A 21,535-nucleotide genomic window follows, 5' to 3' on the forward strand; every position below is an offset into this window, starting at 1 on the left:
TATAAAATGGGAGCATAAATGGCTGGATAACCTTCTCAGAGAGTAGTTATTAATGGTTCACATTCCTGCTGGAAAGGTATAACAAGTGGGGTCTGTTTTGGGACAAGTTCTGTTCAATATCTTCATCAACAATTTAGATATTGGCATAGAGAGTACGCTTATTAAGTTTGCAGATTATACAAAGTTGGGAGGGGTTGCAACTGCTTTGGAGGATAGGGTCATCATTCAAAATGATCCGGACAAATTGGAGAAATGGTCTCAGGTAAACAGGATGAAGTTTAATAGGGCAAATGCAAAGTGCTCCACTTAGGAAGGAACAATCAGTCTGACACACACAGAATGGGAAGTGACTGTCTAGGAAGAAGTACAGCAGAAAGTTATCAAGGGGTTATAGTAGACTACAAGCTAATTATGAGTCAACAGTGTGACGCTGTTGCAAAAAAAGGAAAACATGATTCTGGGATGCATTAACAGGTGTGTTGTGAGCAAGGCACGAGAAGTCATTCTTCTACTCTACTCTGCACTGATTAGGCCTCAATTGGAGTATTGTGTCCAGTTCTGGGCACCACATTTCAAGAAAGATGTGGAGAAATTGGAAAAGGTCCAGAGAAGACCAACAAGGATGATTAAAGAAAGGTCTAGAGAACATGATCTATGAAGGAAGACTGAAAGAATTGGGCTTGTTTAGTTTGGAAAAGAGAAGATTGAAAGGGGACGTGATAGCAGTTTTCAGGTATCTAAAAGGGTGTCACAAGGAGAAGGGAGAAAAATTTTTCTTCCTGGCCTCTGAGGATAGAACAAGAAGAAATGGGCTTAAACTTCAGCAAGGGAGGTTTAGGTTGGACATTAGGAAAAAGTTCCTGTCAGGGTGGTTAAACACTGAAATAAATTGCCTAGGGAGGTTGTGGAATCTCCATCTGTAGAGATATTTAATAGTAGGTTAGATAAATGTTTATCATGGATGGTCTGAACAGTGCTGGGTCCTGCCATGAGGACAGGGGACTGGGCTCAATGACCTCTTGAGGTCCCTTCTAGACCGAGTGAGTTTCCCAGACATCTCCCAGTGGCCTCTTGTATAACAGCCAAAAATGTCAGCTCCCAAATCCGATGTTGATCCTCCCTTCCTCCAGAATGAGTTTCCCCTTGCACTATACCAGAATCATCAAAGGCCCATGGAGCTGGATTGCCATTAACCATATACCACCATATCTGCTTCTATGGAATGGACCCTAATGCGGGTGAGCCATTTTCCAGATTTTGAAAGGAGAAGAACTCATTTAAACTTCCTTCAAACCTCATCCACAGAATCATAGAATCATAAAATAGCAGAACTGGAAGGAAAGGATCCACTCTGCAAAAGTGCATCGAAAAAGCGATCTGCTTTTTCAAAAGAAAGTGTCCAGACTGAATGGACACTCTCTCACATGGAGCTGTGATTGCTATGGATGGAATGGGCACCAGGGCAACTGTGCTTTTCTCTTTCCTCTTCTTCCCACACACACCTTTTTGCAAAAGAGCTCTTTCGCAAAAGGCTTCTTCCTCATAGAATGAGGATTACCAATGCCGGAAAAACCCCTCTGTTCTTTTGATTTTCTTGCAGAAGAACACAATTTCAGTATGGCCATTCCTCAAGTTTTGTTGGAAAAACGGCTGTTTTTCCAACAAAACTCTATAGTGTACACATACCCTGATGGTATGTCTAGACTGCAGGGTTTTTCCGGGACACCATAGGTATGCCAGATGAACTCCATTGCATCCAAGGAACACATTTGGTCTTCCGCCTTTTTTTTTTTTTTTTGCAGAAGAGCAAATGCGCTCTTTCAGGGAGCCCTGTATGCCTCGTTCTACAAAGAATAAGGGCTCCTCCAAAAAGGGCTCTTCTGGAAAAGTAATCGGAAAAAGCTACGCAAATTGTGGAGCACAATTTGTGTAGCCTTTTCCAAAAAAAGGCTATAGTGTAGACCTAGCTTAGGAGGAGAAGCTGTTAACAGCTTCCTCTCCCAAACAAAGGACATTTCTACACGAGAAACATTTCCTGGTGTGACAACAATGCTTAGGGGTGAGGGGTTGGGTGTTTTTCCATTTGAGTTCTTTTGGGGTGGGGGAGGGCATTTTTATTTCACCAAAAGTCCTACTGTAGATCAGATATACCAGTAAAAAATGCTTTTACCAGGATAGCGTTTTTGGTGTAAGCGACACTGGCAAAACCTGTTTACACTAGGAGGTTTTGCCACCAATTCTTGAACCTCTCTCATCTGACTGGTGCCGAAACAAAGAATTTGCCAAACCATGGGAAATCAATACTGTCTAGCAGCATTACCAACAGTTCCACTGCTTACTAAGCTCTTACAATACATTTAGGGGTAAATTAGCGCTAAATAACAGCACCGAACATGGAGAGTCAGGACTGGTGGCTGTAAACAAACTTTTATGGGACTGCAGGAAACTTGGACACACCCATGATGAGTGGACATCCAGCTAACTAAAATCATACCAGACCTCAGATGTTGCCGGACCACAAAATGCCAGATGTGAGAGATTCAACCTGTATATCTAACTAATAAAGTTATAGACTGGCCTAAGTGAAGTTAAGCTCAAGCTCTTTCTTTGGCCTTAGCTATATCATGATCAGGTGGGGAGTGAGGTGGTAGTTCCAAAGTTATTTAAGATGCTTCTTGGCAGGTTACAAGTGCAGCTAGATCATAAACCACTCTGTATTCCTCAGTATGATGACTATTCAATTTGCCACAGAATTGTTCTCCAAAATCACAGTTTTCATCTAAACAAAAATTATGTACTTGGATGCAAAGATAACCTTAGAAATGTGAACTGTTTGCAAAATAAAATTTTCCTAAAGCTACATCTACATTATGAGATAGAGATGCGATTCCCCAGCTTATGCCCACATACTAGCCGTATCTCTTATTGAGCTAATAACAGTGCAGCTGTGGTAGCAAAGAGAATGGCTGGAGAGACATGGCTTAGTTGCACCAAACACATGCACACTGGTTTCAGGGGACTGACTTGTGCATCTCCATGACCCATGTCACGACAGCTATACTACTATTTAAATGTGCACTAGCTTGATAAGACCTAACACAGTTATGTGTATGCAGGCTGGGAAAACAGACCCTTCGCTCTTTGTGTAGAGTAGCTTGAGTCTGCAGAGAAGCTGAAATAATAGTTCTAAGAAGCGTATACTAGCTCATTAATCTCAGTCATTATATTAGGGACTCCACAATTCTGTGGTCATACCATCTGATGTTTTTCCAAAATGTGATGGAATTTGCCATTCTGCCACAGAACTCTCCATTTTACTGCAGCCAGACACTCGGTGTTTTGTTTCCGGTCTCTCTGCCCTGCCAACACTTGTTCTCCTGCTTTCTCCACAAAGGTCAGCTAACTGGATTACCTGCACTTCTCCTGCAGTCCCATGCATCCAGGCATCAGGGGGTACGTCTACACTTACCCCCTAGATTGAACTGGGGGGCAAGTGTAGACATACCCAGGGAGACAAAGTTAAACTTCAGCCTGTAGTCAGGGAGAACAGAAAAAGCTGGAAAGTGAGCTGAGAAGGCTGCGCACAACAGCCAAGGGAAAAATGATCCCCTGGATCAGATACAACTCTTCACCTTCTTTTGACAAGGAGGTTTCGAGCCAATCACATGGAAAACATTGTGGCAGAAGAGATGTTTAGAGATAGGCTGCTTAGAGAGTATAATGGAGAAAAAAATATTGAGAATAACCAGTGGCTAGTTTTCCATTTTATGATATAGAATTGTGTATTTTGTAGCTGTGGGAGGATAGGTATGAAGAATTTCATGGAGACAGAATAAATTCCACCACTGCCAAATTTAAAAGCTCTTGCTGTTGAATTTGGCATCACTACACTGCAGAATATATGGTGCCCTAGTTGCAACTTTATGCATACAGTTAAAATTGTGGACTTGTCACTTACTATTAGATGTACAATATGATCAAACATTTACTGTTCTTTTAAATTAAGTTTAGCTGTAGTTTTCTTCCAAAAGGGAATGAAATTCAACCCTTCAGTAAAATTTCCAGCAAAGTCCGCACCACTACCATCTAGAACGTCTCTAGGCACTGAATCATACTCAACGGCAATTATAACATCAGGAAACATCCTATGCAGCATAGTCCTCTTTAAACAGGAAATACCAGCATAACCCCACTCTCTTAACACCTTAAGAATTTTTATGGAACAGAGCGAACAACCCATCAGCTCCTGTTATCTACATATTACAGTGCATAAATAAACATTATGATGGTAGCCAAAGGAATGTATCAATCTGATCCAGTATATTTTACCATTTTCACAGCAATTTCTCCACTGTGGGATCTGTCATATTTCCAAGAAAAAAAAATATCCAACACAAAACCAAATTGCAAAATATTTTTTTTCCCACAAAAACACTGAAGTTGCTAGCACAGACTGGAGAGAGACCCTTTTTAAAAGAACATAAACATTTATCTACTTGTACTGTAATTCACATAAAATTGAGAACAAAATGGGTTAAAAATAGCAGTAGTCTCATTCTAATCTGCTTATTGGAAAAACAAACTCTTATCCTCTGACATCTTTGCAGGCAAAAGCAGAAAAGTCACATGCAAACTTTCCTCACCTCTCTCCCTCACACATACTTACATTAAGGAGGTTAAAAAGTTTAACCACATTGACTTAATAAAGTGTTGGCTTTATCACAACTAATGCAGCCACTTGCAGACTAGGGAAATCACAGCCATTTGTATTAACATGGGGGGGAAACTGAGTTTCATAGATAACTGAATACTCGTACCATCAAGGTCAGTGAAGTCTAAGAGCATTGTATATGTGAGACTGTCAGATCACCAGGGATCAGGATTATAGATGACTTCAGAAGAAGCAGAGCATCTTGTTCTTCAGCAGGTTTACTGCTTTAAATGCCACCCGACCAACTGCTAAACAACACAAAGCACCAGACATAAGACATGATGGAAATATGAACATCCAGGAAAACAAAAAGTAAATTTTGTATTGTAAGAAGGTATTGTAAGAATGCCAGAAAAAGCCTACATTCTGGTCTTCAACTTTTACTCGGTTAATTTCTGCTGATTCTGAAAACTTTATTAACTTGTTCCTTTATTTACTCCATACAAAAAATACACTCACTTTACAAGTTTTCATCAATTAAAATCAGAAATGTGGCCTTATTTCATTACTACTTAAAAGATACTGAAAGTCTATTAATATAGGAAAAAACTATTAAATAAAAGATATTCATTTCATTATTTAGCTGAAATTCTTATTTTACACCAGTAAAATTAATTCCTTCATTTACCTCACAGTGTGAGATCCTGAAAAAAATCTACTTTGATTAACTTTCTGACACCTGACATGATTTGGTAACTTTGCAACACAAGGACAAATGCACTACAAAAACAATGTACAGTCCTGTGACACTGTGATGTAGTATCAGTACCTTGCTGGTTGCTATGTTTTGGCCGTGAGCTGTGGATGACCCCTACTGGCCTCTGTCGGTAAGCACCACCCAGCAGGGGGCATCTTGAGGGCTCCCATGACAGTGACGGAACCGGTTCTACCGGTTAAGGGAAGGGATGGAACAAAAGAAGTGAGTGTTGGGGGAAGAGTCAGTTTCTGGCTGGAATCATGAAGCAGAGAGACTATGGAGGGGGGCTGGGAGTCTAAGGGCCGAGGCATCCCATCTCCAGGGGTCTGAGGCATACTGGCCCAGACTCCTGTAGCCACGTCATGTCTAGGCTGTGCTGTATCCTGGAAAAGTAATAAACCCTCTCTATTCTACTTGCTGGTAAAGTCTGTTCTTGCTGCTACGGGGCTGCATGATCAGGGTGACCACCAACTCACCACCGCAGACAGCTAAGGATATGTCTACACAGCAAGGCTAAAACCAAAATAAGCTATGCAACTTGAGCTACATCAATTGCATAGTAAGGATGTTAAATATTAATTTATTGGGCGATGACCAGTGGTGTTCTGGTATTTTCCTTGTTGGGTCTGTCTTGAAGTAGGTGACTTCTGGGTACTTGTCTGGTTCTGTCAATCTGTTTCCTCACTTCTCCAAGTCCGTTTTTACAGTTAGAGGATAAAACAGCTACCCACCTGAGACTTTCAAATGCTCTGCATTTCACATAATTTATTAGCTCATGCTATGTATAAAAAACCTGCCAAGTTCCCTTCCCTCTTCTGTTGTAAGAACTACTAAAGATGCATATTTTAAATGCCAGGCTCTAACTGAACTTTCAGATTCTTTAACCTGAAACTGGTGCTTGCAATCTCATATGAATATTTTACCAAACCTCTTCAGATTTGGGAACTGATATTTTATTTGCTCAATCCTTTTCCTTTGTGCCTCCTAACCAGATGTTTTTATTAAATCATAAGAAGAAAATCACGTCCTTCTCCTTTTCTCTAGACTTGATTGGATTGTTTGCTCATTGGAAAGTAAAATATTCTTACTGAATTAGAGGATCCCCATGCAAAGCACCCCATCAACCCAAATACAGGTATTAATTTAAGTGATTTATCACTTGTTATATAGTTACAGAAATTAACACAATGCTGTAACAGCTCTGACTTTGCAATTGAGTACTACTGCTCTAATATACCCATAAGAAATGGGTAATGCTTTTCTGTAATGCTTAGACTTTTTAAGGAAAATTATTTATGTAAGGCTGCTGTCCAAATAAGCAAGCTATTTGATCTGATTGTACTTAAACGCTACAGTTTTTGCAAATGAATGTTCACCAAATTACTTAATATAGAAAATTCATACTCTTGAGGATTTCTCCTGACTGCTTGTTTTGTGTCCATAATTTCATGTGGTCAGCATAGTGAACAATGAATGTTACAGTCATCTTATCATAGTTGCTTATTTAAAACAGAATCAGAGAGAAGACTATAACTTTTGATACATGTTTTAACATAGTGAGTTTGATGACTTTTGGTAATCGGGCATCTTCCTATCAATGTCTATCATCTATTCTATATTTTGAAGAGTTTGTTTGTTTGTTAATGGATTTGTTTGTGCAAAATAAAGTCATACTTCACGATTAACTACACATATCAAATTTTGCATAAACAATCCTGCCACTTCAATTAGCTGAATGCACTACTTTTTATATCAGAATATGCTGGATGAAAGGTTTAAATAATTATTTTTGTTTTTCATCAGAAAAAATTCATGACTATTATGATTAGAGTTCATAAAAATATTTGCTAAAAAATTAAAATCAAATTGCCTACTCAACTGTCATTTTAGTGCCAAGAAAATTTTCAGTGTTACAAATCACAAAATAATTCAAAATAGTTATGGAAAGAGTAATGGAAGGTTTACGAGTTTCTGGTTCAAATGTACTATGTTTGGTAATTATTCAATAAAATGAATAATATTTGAAGTTTAAATCCTACAAATTTAAACCGGTTTTTACTTTCCTTTTGCAAGCACACTAATAAAATATTTTAGCACACATATTTAATTTCTTGAACTTTCCCATAAGTGTAATCTACGCAAAATGGCTTTACCCGGTCAACAACAGGTATTACCTGCTAGTTTTATTATAAATCGTTGCTTTATCTTTACATTTTAAATGAAAATTCTTTTAGAAACATTATAAAAAGACTTCCTGAAATTATATGTAAACCCATGTAGCAAATAGCCCTGTTATACAAATTATTTGTTAAAAAAAATAGCGAAAGAGAAGTTTTTCTAACCTAATCTGTAGAATAAACCTGATATCCTATATACTAAATTAATAAGAAGCCTGGAACTTAAAAATTATCACTTTATAACACAACTAAGGCCAATTCTTGGATGTAGTTACCACATATGCTTGCTTCTAATTCTGGACCTTCACTTTACTTAAAATAATTCCTCTAACCGCAAAAATCTTCCAAGAGAACTCAGGTCTCAGAATTGTGAAGGTTCTTTTGAGGCCACTTCTTATTGTTCACAGGTTCAAAGAGAACCTTTCAACAATAATAAAATCTTTCAAGGTCTGTTGTCAGTTTTCAAAGCCCCTATTCAAGATACAATGTACTTCTATCTGACAATACAGTATTTCCATTTCAGACAATTTGATGATGTGGGATTTCTCTCACATATTTTTAGATTACCAGCAGAGCAGCTTGATATAAATGTAAGTATAATATCTGTCAAATTTCAACATATTTTTTTCTCACAGGAGAGCTCATCTGAATTTTCATGTGTAATATAATTACATGTGGAACAGACAGTGATGACTATAGTTAAAGCTGTTCAATGCTTTCCATTACAAGAACCTATTTTCAATTACTTATAACCAGGGCTCACCAAGCGGCGGCAAGCCCCGCTCACCAGCCGCATGGTTCGGCACGCTGCACATGCGCTTACCGCACTGCGCGGCTGTGCCAGCTTGTAATCTACTCGCCACAGGCGAGTAATTTACACTAATTGTCGAGCCTTGCTTATAACTTTGCCAAACTTCACCTGCTCAAACTGACATTTTCCGTACAAGTTATCTGCCTCAAGGTTATTTATTTTATTTTTAATTGTAAAGTTTCAGCTAAAACTGAACAGCTGTTTTCAAGAATGAAGTTAGGAGAAAATATGTTCTTTGGCCCATGTTAAAAGAATTATTGTGATCACATCATTGAGAAGCTTTAGCACCTCATGCTTAGGAGTGGGCCATTTAAATTTGGCAGCAGTGGCCACTGTGGCATAGGGATATGCCTTTTGCCATCCATGAAAATTTGCTCAAAGTTTTAAGCCTCTGAAAAAAATCATAGTTTCTACAAGTTCAGTAGTTCAGTACAGGTTTGCTAGAGTGTGGCAATTAAATTTCCTAATTCCATCTGTGCTGAATATGGTCCCCCACTCCTACACAGAGCTCCAATATGCTGACTGGAATACCCAAAAGAGCAACTGAACGTGCTGCAGTCCAGGAATGCAGGCGGGGAAGGGGGGGCAGTATTTTTCATACAATTGTTTCTCCCAAAGTCAGGGGCTGCTGTGGCTCCAGAGTAACTGAGAACAGAGAGACATGTCCTGTGTTCTCAAAGATCCTTCTGCTTCCAACCAGGTGACGTGGAAGGCAAGAAAGAAGCTACCAGACTTGAATACTGCAGCCTGTCAACCTGCTTGCCTATCATGCTAATAATATGTTTGTGCTGATTTAGATTAGTTCATTAATATATTAATGGGTAGATTTAGTAGTATAGTTAAGAGCTGTAATGCAAGAAATCTGCTAAAGGCCGTTTGCAAGATCAGCAGAAGCTAGGGTTAGCATATTTCTGTGGTTGAGACACTGATCTCACCCAGATATAGGTCATAGCTTATTTAGAGCTTCCGTAGACTGAAAAGGGGAACTTATGTCTGGGACCTTTCACCCACATAGGATGGTAGGGAAAATACCCTTAGACTCAGCAGATGCATCATTATATAAAAAAGTCGCAAAATAACTGGTTCAGGCTGAGCTGAAGTAATCAGGACACAGGATATGATAAATAACCACAGAGGCCCATGGTCACAAATTGATATAAATGATTGAGAGCAATGATATATTGACCTATAGGAAAGAACACTTCAACATTAGAAACATCCCCTATTGAATATGCATCAAACTTTTCAGCATCAGTGTCACATAGTATAAAAGTGGGATCCCAGCCTAAGGGCAATAGGGAGAAGAATATGTAGTCCTTGGATGGGCCAGAATGATGGCCCCCAGTGATGATGGGGAAGGTGAAGGTAATGAGAAAGATGATGGGCTAAGATTGTTCTAGAAGGAATGATGTAAGTTTATGGATGTACATTCCCTAGCTTATGAAACTGGGGTGTTTGTGACTGTGCTAATTGTATTAATAAACTATATTTGTCAATATACAAGAATTTCTAGAGTGTGAGTGTTGTATCTGTACACATCAGGGTTCCCAATCATAGAATAACTGAATACTGGGCCTGATCCTGGGACAAAGAACATGTTGTAGGGGTAAACTGAGGCAGTCCATGGTATTCTAAGAATCCTTATTAAAATCTTAAATTTGAGGCGAGTCCTGAAAACATAAGAACGGCCGTACTGGGTCAGACCAAAGGTCCATCTAGCCCAGTATCCTGTCTACTGACAGTGGCCAGCACCAGGTGCCCCAGAGAGGGTGGACCGAAGACAATGATCAAGCGATTTGTCTCCTGCCGTCCCTCTCCAGCCTCTGAAAAACAGAGGCCAAGAACACCATTTTATCCCCTGGCTAATAGCCTTTTATGGACCTAACCTCCATGAAATTATCTAGCTTCTCTTTAAACTCTATTATAGTCCTAGCCTTCACAGCCTCCTCTGGCAAGGAGTTCCACAGGTTGACTACACGCTGTGTGAAGAAGAACTTTCTTTTATTAGTTTTAAACCTGCTACCCATTAATTTCATTTGGTGTCCTCTAGTTCTTCTATTTAGGGAACTAATAAATAACTTTTCTTTATCGGCCCTCTCCACACCACTCATGATTTTATAGACCTCTATCATATCCCCCCTCAGTCTCCTCTTTTCTAAACTGAAAAGTCCCAGTTGCTTTAACCTCTCCTCATATGGGTCCTGTTCCAAACCCCTAATCATTTTAGTTGCCCTTTTCTGAACCCTTTCCAAGGCCAAAATATCTTTTTTGAGGTGAGGAGACCACATCTGTACACAGTATTCAAGATGTGGGCGTACCATAGATTTATAAAGGGGCAGTAAGATATTCTGGGTCTTATTTTCTATCCCTTTCTTAATAATTCCTAGCATCCTATTTGCCTTTTTGACCACTGCTGCACACTGTGTGGAAGTTTTCAGAGAACTGTCCACGATAACTCCAAGATCTCTTTCCTGATTTGTCATAGCCAAATTAGCCCCCATCATACTGTACGTATAGTTGGGGTTATTTTTCCCGGTGTGCATTACTTTACACTTATCCACATTAAATTTCATTTGCCATTTTGTTGCCCAATCACTCAGTTTGATGAGATCTTCTTGGAGTCCCTCACAGTCTGCTTCTGTCTTGACTATCCTAAACAGTTTTGTATCATCTGCAAACTTTACTACCTCACTGCTTACCCCTTTCTCCAGATCATTTATGAATAAGTTGAAAAGGATTGGTCCCAGGACTGACCCTTGGGGTACACCACTAGTTACCCCTCTCCAATCTGAAAATGTACCATTTATTCCTACCCTTTATTTCCTGTCTTTTAACCAGTTCTCAATCCAAGAAAGGACCTTCCCTCTTATCCCATGGCTCATAGACTCATAGACTCATAGACTCCAAGGTCAGAAGGGACCATTATGATCATCTAGTCTGACCCCCTGCACAGTGAAGGCCACAAAATCTCATCCTCCCCTCCTAGAATAATCCTCTCACCTATATCTCAGATATTGAAGCCTTCAAATACTTTGAAGACCCCAAGATGCAGAGATCCTCTAGCTGTGATCTGTACCCCATGCTACAGAGGAAGGCGAAAAACCTCCGGGGCCTCTGCCAATCTACCCTGGAGGAAAATTCCTTCCCGACCCCAAATATGGCCATACAGAACAAGCAGCTACCATGACCCTGGTCGCCCTGGCAACCGCATTCCAAGAGGGCCTCACTCCGATAAGACCTTGGCTGGTACCAAAACAAACTTTTTATGAAAGTTGTTCTCACTGTATCCTTTAATCCTAGATAAGTCTGAAACCCAAGGACTGCGCCCCCGTGGAACGAGGTGTACCGGTAGTTCAGACTAGGAAGCCTAATCTGAACTACCTAGTCCGTGCCGCGTGAAGCCGCGGGCACGGAGTCTGAACTAGCGGACATTTAAAAATGGCAGCGCCCGGCAAGATGCAAATGAAGCCCGGGAAATTCAAATACCGGGCTTCATTTGCAACTTCGGTTGCCTACATTAACCACCCTAGTTCGAACTAGGGTGGTAGTGTAGACATACCCCCTGTTCCCTGCTCCAGAACCCACTAGCACTCCTCCCCAGTACTGTGTCCCCTGCTCCCAAATGACTTTTCTATGGGTCAGTGACACCTGAGTCAAGGCAGGTTTCCTGCCATTCTCATAAATAAAGACAATGCAGAAACTTTTTGTGTTTAACATAGTATTCTATTTAAAAATGAAGCCTGGCCAACAAACCCCCAATTGGTGCCAAGCCCCCATCTGGCCACAACCACTCCTGCACTCCCCCTTCCCCAGACCCTAAATCTGAGCCTCTCAAACACTGGAACCTCATGCCCTCTGCCCCTCACATACCCCAACCCAAATTCCTGCACCCTCACATCCACAAGCCTGTGGCTTGCTTAGTATCCCAACACTGCCCAGCCTGGAGCCCCCTCCCCGAGCCAGTGTTCCCTTCTCCACCTCCTCCTGCATCCAGATCTCCTCCCAGAGCTTGCACCTCTCACCCCTTCCTACACCCAAATCCCTCATTCCCACCCCAGAGCCTACACATCCTGTCTCAACACAGCAAGGGTCCAGCTAGACTGCAGGATTTTTTCAGGATTCTGGAGATATCCCAGAAAAACTCTTCTGCATCCAGGGTTGCGTTTGTTCTTCCGCTTTTTTAGTGGAAGAGCAAACAGGCTCTTTTAGTCACCCCTATATTCCTCTTTCCACAAGGAATAAGGTGGATTCCAAAAGAAGGGGTTTTTTTCTGACATTTGGTCCAGTGTAGACAGGCCAAATGTTGGAAAAACCTCTTCGTACAGAAGAATAAAAAAAAATAAGCAGCAGTATAAGGATTAGGGATAGCAAGTGATGGAGAGGAGGAGAATAGAGAGGGCGGGGCTTCAAGAAGGGGTGGGGCAGTAGATCTTGGCTTGGTCTGTCATTTAAAAAGTGATCTTGGGTGTAAAAAGGTTGGAGACCACTGATCTAGCATCTGGGGATCAATATAGCTTTATATATTTCAATGTTTAAGTTACTAACAAAAACTTAGACAATTACATTTTTTAAAGGTTAAAAGAAAATTAAGATTACAAAATCAGAAGTTAAGAAATACCAGAAATAATTGTACCCATGCAGTCTTAATTTGGCCCCCATGAGCATAAGTATTACAATACAGTCTTATTCATATATTCATAGTGTTTACGGTCAGAGGAGGCCACTGAATCATCTCGTCTGTCCTCCTATATGCCACAATCCTTTAAATTACATCCTATAACTCTATATTAATCTTAATAACGTAAGTTTTTATGCATAAAAATAAAGTATGCATTGTATTTGGCTAAAACATATTCAGGAAGGCCTATAATCTTGAAGTGAAAGCACCTAGAAATGAGAAATCTAACCATTAGAACAAACTATCAAGAGAAGTGGTAATTAACCTCATTTAAAATTTTCTTCCTTGTTTCAAAGGGGATTTTATCTAGCATTAGCTTCTAGCCATTAGTTCTTGGTATGCCTTCATCCACTAAATTAAAGAGCACATTACCTAATATTTTCTTCCTGCGAAGGTCCTTATACAGCAATCAAGTCACCTCTCCATCTTCTTTCTGATAAGCTAAACAGATTGAGCCATTTAAGTCTCTTAGGGTATGTCTACACTAGTCCCCTAGTTCAAACTAGAGAGGCTAATGAGGGCGACCGAATTGCAAATGAAGCACGGGATTTAAATATCCTGCACTTTTATTAGCATGTTCCCAGGCGGTCGCCATTTTGGAAACTGACTAGCCCGGAATAATGGCCCACGTCTACATGTGGCAGTCAAATGGGAGTTTGAAGTAAACCCCTTATCTCAAATTGCCTGTTAAACCTCATTCTACTGCACTCACAGTGGTGGCGAGATCCACAGGAAGCAAAGTAACACACACAACATCCTGTGCCTCTCCACTGCCATCTCCCAAATGGGTTACTCTGCTTCCTGGGCTCCTACCACCACAGTGAGTGAGGTGGGGGGACTGACTCCTGCTGCCACCCCATGATATGCCCCCCGATAATTCCCCAGGTTGTGTAGCTCAGGGAAGAGGTGTAAGGGGATGGGAGGGTGGAGCAGGGGCAGGACTTGGGGTCGGAACAGGGGCAGGAAGAGGTGGAGCAGGGGTAGGGCCTGAGGTAAGGAGGGTTGCCCCCTGGATGGAAATGTGTTTTATATGCTGGAATTTTATACATTTAGAATACATTCTTGAAGTTTTCCAAATGCTCATTAATATGTTCTATTTAACATATATTAGATAAATTGTGTTTTTTCCTGCATCTCTATTTTTGAATTGTGTATTCAGTCACTTTCCAAATGTTCTTTTATCCATGCTGCAAATTACTGGAATCTGTTCGCAATAAATATTCACAGTCAGAGACAGGAATAATATGCTCTTTTGCTGAGTCACTCGCATGTAATGTGCCAGGACCCTGCTAATGGAGAATTATTTCTGAATAATTATTTCTGCCTCCTTTCTGAGGTGACAGTCAAATGGATCCTATTGGCTCCACCAGAACAATATAAGGTTTGAGCATTAGATGTTTCTTGCTGGGATAGGCCATCGCCTCAGGAGAAAGTGGAGAGCTCCAGTTTATTACTGACTTAAGTGCAACAATGTCTAATGTAAAGACAAACCCCAAAAGGGATTAATTTGGCCAAGATTGATTGAGACCATGTCTGTATATGTATGTATCTATGTATTAGCAGGAAGAAAGACCCTTTCATCCTATAAGTCTGTAACCAAATACAAAGTTGTTGATGTAAAATGGTAGAAAAATAATTAAATATGTTGCATATAAATTACTTTAACTGAAGTTTTGTACACTCTGAGCTCAGTCCAACAAGATAAGGAGCTGTTCTGGAAGTTGCTCACCACACTTATTTGCCAGTAGTGTCAAGCGGAGCTGAAGGCAATCATTACCTTGCAAAATGGAGCCCTCCAAGCTCAGTATTTCCATGCAATTCATAAACTGGTGAGTGTATATGGAATATTTTTTATGTCAGCAGCTGAATTTTTCATCTGGGTAAATTATAATTATGCAGACAAATATAAATGGATTGTGGCACTGGTTAAATTTAATGTAGGCTTCCAGATGACAGATGAAAACCACAATGGTTGGAAGAAGATGAAGGGGAAAAAATCAGCCACTTGTACAGGCAATGTTAAACCCCATTTTGCCTTTAATAATTTTCACTCTATTTCTGTGTGATTCTACATGCTCTTCTTCTTTGTTGACTTATCGGCATACGACAGATTACTCTAGAACTTGAGTTGTATGAAATGTGAATGTTCATGAACCTGACAGTTTTGCTCCTTTTCATTCAATTCCTCTCCTCCTTGGAAACCAACCAACCACCTTCGAAACAAAAGTCTTCAAGCTTTAAGGTTGTAGCCTACCAATGATGCTCCTGGGTTTAATTGTAGGGATAACATATTAATGTATTGAAAATGATTCCCCCAAATGGAAGTGACTCCCCATAATTTGTTCCCCACAACTTAAAGTGTTTAGATTTATTATTAATTCTTCTTATTATTATTTTTATTTGTTAAGATTGTTAAATGTTTAGATTTATTATTATTATTGCCCCTTTAGAATATAATGTATTAGGTCATGTAACTTAGAACTGTTAAGAATATAATCCTATGTAGCCAGAAACAGCCCCCCCTCTGTGTCCCATGGCATGCTCAAGCTTGAAATTGACATTGTAGAGATACATTGTAACAATGTATTGTCAAGCCACTAACTCTGCTATGGGAGCCAGGCCCTGTAATTGACTAAGGGCATTGTTACTTAATTGACGCTTGTTCTCTTTAAAACATTGTAACTTTATTCAGCACTCAGAGAATGTTTTAAGCAATACCACCCAGAAACTTTTTTGTAACTACAACTCTGATATATGTAAAGTTATTATTATACAAAAATATTGTATGGGAAACATTAATTAAGGAATGTATGTAAGAGAGAGAGTGCTTGGATGATGAGTGAATGGTTCTGAGAGGTGCCAGCCTGAGAATACAGCAACAAAGGGCTGATGGTGCCAGTGTAACCAAAAGGTGTCAAGTGGAAAAAACCAAGTACTGGAGGTCCACCCGATGAGATCACTGACGAGCACCTGGCAGCCACCCTGGAGACATCAGCATGATGCAGCAATTTCCATAGACTGGCATAGGAAGAAATTCCTATAAGAACTGGACTAAAAAACTATGGAATCAGAGTCCAAGGTTCTGCTGCCAGCCCACCAGGAGCTTTAGATGTGCATCTGATCAGGACTTCGCTCCCCACTACCATCACTTGTGTACAGAATACCTGGCCAGTATTCTGTCACAAGCAACTTCCAGGCTGGTAACTATAACAATACACAGAACCTGAATGAATGGATGAATGAATGTTTATATGTATAAGGGTTAAGTAGTTAAACAACGTTGTTTGCTTCTATCTTTTCTTTATTTTTTTATTATGATCTTTACAATAAATGTGGCTTTTTGCCTTATCCCCCTCAATAAGATCCTGCTTGCTTTTATTTGGTACAACATAATGTTAAAAGTTTCTCCTGCTGATTTTCCCAACAATCTATTTTGGCAATTTGAGAGTGCAGTTTATATTAGAGCAAGTAAACAGGACAAGCAAATGTGCCAGTAAGTTCCATATATGGAATTGTTACTCAGACACACAATTAGGGACATGCTCTACTCTGAGATAAGCATGACACAACACAGAAGCAACAACAGGAGTTTTTCTTTAGGTATGGCATAAAGACACATTTGCAAGAATAATCGTCCTTAATCGGTCACCTTTATAGGTCTTTTTTCTCAAAATTTGCATTTAGAAGCAAGTTTTACCATCAGTTTCACTCCAGCGAAGTTGCATGGATACATTTGTGGATAGAACATGACCCCTTACTACTTAAAAATGTGCAACTATATGTCTAAGGAGAGTAACTTTTTTTGTTTTCTCACTTATGATGCAAATTCATTCACTAAGTTTTCTGGAAGCTTATATTACTAAATTTCCACTGAAATGAAAACAATTTACTATAAACCAAAACTTATTTCTAATGAAACTGAATATTCACATAAGAATTCAATTATTCTGTGAGGTTTAAAATGTAATTTCCACATAAATGAGCAGAGAGACTGTGTTAATTTACTTCTTGGTACAATAGGCTATTTTAGATTTGTTGATCTGTTTTCAGTTTTTTCAGGGTAAATTACAGCCTTTTTTTAGAGGTCACTTAGGGTGCAGCACCCTTACCCCAAAATAAAGTGCTATTATAACAAGTCCCTTAACCTTAGTGGAACAAGGGTTACAGGGATGCTGGAATAGTGTGTCCGTTATTTCAAAATATATTTTGAAATAACGGGCGCATTTAAAGATGCAGAATTGCTATTTCGGAATACATCTGGTAACGTGAAATAGATATAGCCTCACTGTCTATATATAGTCTCACAGTGGGAGCTTGGTCCTGAGACCAAATTCCATCTAATGTTTTACATTATTTCCATCCTTTTTCCCCAAAAAATCTTGCATATTGTCAGGAAGAATACCATGTATATATTAAGTAAGTAATTGAATACATTTTCCCAGATTTCTGGATGAAGAAGGCAGTAGAGTAGATGTATGCTTTTTCTGTTCATACATGAATTAAATTCAATGCTGGAAAGTAACGCTTATACTGAAGACAGATTAGGTAATATCTACTTGGTACAATGCAGTCATCCACTATATTATCATGCTTCCCCAGAAAAGGCAGCAGGGAACCTGCCATCCAGTCCTGGGCGACTTCTTAAGAGAAACTCTCCATTTGATCAAATGGTGGAGATGTTTGTTTGATTTTAAATTTGAAAGACATTTACGAAGGACTAAGTTGAGAACAACTTATTTCATGTATCACATAAATGAGGTGGCAACCTGATCTCCAGAAATAAATGGCACTAACCTAGAGGCAGTTCCTGCAAGTTGTTGTGAGTTCCCATTAAGGCTGCTTAAAGTTTTATTAAATTGTGTTGTTACTTTTTTCTTTAGCCATATGACTATCTATTCATATACAGCTTCTTCCCTTCTCTTCAAAATTGCATGTAAGAAATAGAGCCTTTGCAAAATTATTATAGCCATTTTTCTATCTTCTCACTTTCCTTGATAAAATTTCCCAGTATTATTGGACTTTCAAGTTAAATATTGTTCATTTTTAGAATATTTGACTGCATACTGAAAATTATACCTCATAGCTTACAAGGACAAAACAATGGCCCAGATCACTAACAAAATAAATGCATTTCACTGCACACAAAACTTAAGATTTCATATTACATGCTCATTTGATGTGCCTATTATATGCTCATTTAATGCCACAAATCAGCTACATTCTTTGCAGCAGAGTGAATGTGAATTGTTATGTTTCAAATATTGAACAAAACGAAATTATGGGCATCTTAAATCGTTCCCTACAAATTGGAACATGTACAAGCAATTTAAAATGCTCGTCCATCCATGAAAAGGCCGACCAAAATATCTCAAACTTGTCATTAAGAAACCTACTTGGTTTATGTAATTCTCCTGTCTCAATCTAGACTAAAATGCTCAGTTTGTGACTGTCATACCAACATGAAAGTAAATGTAAATTATTACATTTATTGCTATGGGGCATGATACTCAAAGGTGCTGAGTACCTTTTGAGGATGGCTGAGATCTCTCTCCAGTCCCACTGAAGTCGGGAAGTATACTGCATACCGTGTAGGATTGGGCCTTTAATTCATGGAAGAGTCTGTGGATACAGAGCAAATTTCACTCATTTCTCAGAAATTTCATCCTGATCCTGCTATACTAAACATGCCTCATATTCCATTGGTATTTGTCTGACCTGGGCACTTCAGTGTCTGGGTTACTGTTAACAAGATAAACAGTATTATGGCTTTTATAACCTTTTCCTTTATCCCTTCTATTATCTCTCCTCTCCCCCGCCCCATTTCTGGTTACATTTCACTAAAGCACAAAATAAACTTAATACAATCTTTCATGAAAGAGTCAACATACTAGGAGAATTTTTGAGAGTGCTACAGGACTTAATATCAAAACAAAAGAAAATATTTTAAAATATTGGTTTCTATTATATTACATCTATTGATAATATAATATTTGTGATTGTTATGCACATAATTATGCTAACTTACCCCCACAGTGAAGGTGTTACAATTTCATTTCAAAGACAATCTTTGAGAAGTGTCCAGTAGTTGTGGGAAGGAGGGAAGGGAAAAATCAATGCACAACTAAAAAAAATTTAAAAAGATTATTAGTATTTTTATATTTTGCTATATATTAAAAATATAAAAGAGCTTACCTTTCAAGTGAAAATCCAAATAAACTAAAATCCAAACTATACCTGAAAATATTCCTAAACTATTAAATATAGAAGTTACTCTGTGAGACACACTCTAATAATAATTAGCTTTAAACTGTGTTTTATATAATTATCCTTCTACCAAAGGTGTTTAGGATAGACGTAATTGAAATTTAACTTCATTTACCATATATATTTTTAAATTCTACTTTAGCTTTCAAGATTAAATCTAATAAAGTCCTTTTATTTTTATGTTCAGGTATCATTCATATAACAAGTGGAAAATTATCTTTATTGACAATTATCTTCATTATCTTTTTCAGGTATGGAAACATGGAAGTTACACATCCATTCTTTACACCTACTCCACTCCACAGAAAAAGGAATCTATGAAATAAAATATTTCTTACCTGAAACAACATTGTTTGGTCTGAAAAGAAATGTAAATATGTTGGATGCAAGAGCCAGAGCGTATAGTTAATTAAGCAATAAGGTCTCAGGCCAACAGAGAAACCAAGTTGGAAACAGTCAAGATCCTTTTCTAAAAACACTTTTCACCATGTACATCATTCTATTTTTGTGCAACTGTTTTGTTATATGGCTAAAACAAAGGAAAGAATAAAGAAATTACAAAAATAGCTTATGGATCCTCTCTCTGGCAGTCAGAATACCCATCGGAAATGAAGTTGGGGTAAGTTACAGGTAATTTTTAATTTTATTCTACATAATATCTGCTGGACATTTATATTATGTTCTGTAACAATTCTCCATCTTTGTGTAGTCAACTAAATATCTTGTGTAGGAATACATGAATACATAAAATGGAGTGAAAATTTCAAAAATATCCAAAGTGCATTTAAGGATAAATTCTACTTCTGAAAATCCCATGCCATGTCAAGAGTGTTATTCAGCATTAATGCTGGCTTTAGATAATGCATGACAATACCTTTCCATTGCTAGCATTTGTACCTCTTTTCCTATCTACATGCTATTTTATTTCTAAAATTAAATATCAGTGTCTTACTTTATTTTCAAATTTTAATTTACAAGTTATGCTTATTTTGCGAACTCTTGTAGATGAATATATATATATATATATATATATATATATATATATATATATATAAACAATGTTTCCAAATAAGAACATTAATAAAAAGTGACATGCATATAACCTTTGTAGTTTAGCAAATACTATGAATACTTTTGAGGGAAACTGGAGAGGTGAACACACCTTGCAAATGTGCTATGTAGGTGTATGGTATAAGATTACACACATCAGAACTTGACACACACATCAGGCATCAAATTCATTTTCGTCACTCTCACAGACTCCATCAGGCACATCACAAACCCTGCAATCATGCCTTTTCTTATGTATACCATGTTTTGGATCTGCTATCACTTGATGAGATAGTCACATACGTTACTAATTTGTTCCTGAGTCCTTTTCAGTCTTTGTAATTCTGGTGTATCAGTCACAATGCTGAATCCTCTTCCTTTGCTTTCTTCAAAATCTCTTTTGTATTTGACCTAAGGAATGGAAAATATAGAAAAACAGTTATTTTCACAGCATACTGCTAGTAATATCAGATATAATCATTTTTAAGTGAATAAAGTTCCCATAATGGATGTTTGCTTTGTAGGGTAAAGTGTTAATTCACAGAAAAGGTGCAACAAGGCAACAGTTGGGCATGCTTCTCTCCTGTTCAACCCATGTTCCTCATCTTTGTTCTAGTGGCATGATCATCAGAAATTCTGTAGGACTGACGTCAGTCTTCATGGCTGATAGCAGTAGCCTGTGCTGATTGTCAACAAAGATGTCATGAAAGGAGTATGAAACATTGACCTCATTCAGACATGTTTTTGTAATTAAAAATAAAATTTAGCAGAGATTAAATCTGGGTTCATGTAATAACATATTTCATATTTCAGTTCTCTCTATAAAATGGAGTTCATCATTCTTCTCCCCACTCTAAATACAAATTACACACAAGAGCTGTGCAACTGTTAAAAGATTATCATTAGGGTGGCACACTCAAGCACTCAAAAGTTACAAAATGTCAGAATGAAGACTGCCTGTGCAACCTTAATTCAGATTGTTTCTCCACATGTATTATGGTACAAAACAACAAATGGTCCTGTAGCACCTTAGAGACTAACCAAAAATATAGATAGTCTGTAAGGTGCTACAGGACCATTCATTGTTTTTTAGGTTATTTTAATTAACTTCCCCCCTGAGTCTTTTATTATGTGATAATGTAGAATT

General features: G+C 38.4%; 1 protein-coding gene across 3 annotated transcripts in view; it reads right to left on the reverse strand.

Moving 5' to 3' along the window:
* Window positions 1–21,535, reverse strand: part of NEBL (nebulette) — a 416,787-nt gene that overhangs the window by 193,315 nt on the left and 201,937 nt on the right. For 2 of the 3 annotated variants that reach the window (XM_075922493.1, XM_075922494.1), the window contains exon 4: window positions 20,692–20,799. In XM_075922493.1, coding sequence (XP_075778608.1) covers window positions 20,692–20,799 — 108 coding nt within the window. Of the gene's footprint in view, window positions 1–18,598; window positions 18,695–20,691; window positions 20,800–21,535 lie in introns of those variants that run through there. The other variant, XM_075922490.1, reaches the window with a different exon arrangement.

Source organism: Pelodiscus sinensis, chromosome 2 (genome assembly GCF_049634645.1).
Source record: "Pelodiscus sinensis isolate JC-2024 chromosome 2, ASM4963464v1, whole genome shotgun sequence".
NCBI lineage: Eukaryota > Metazoa > Chordata > Testudines > Trionychidae > Pelodiscus > Pelodiscus sinensis.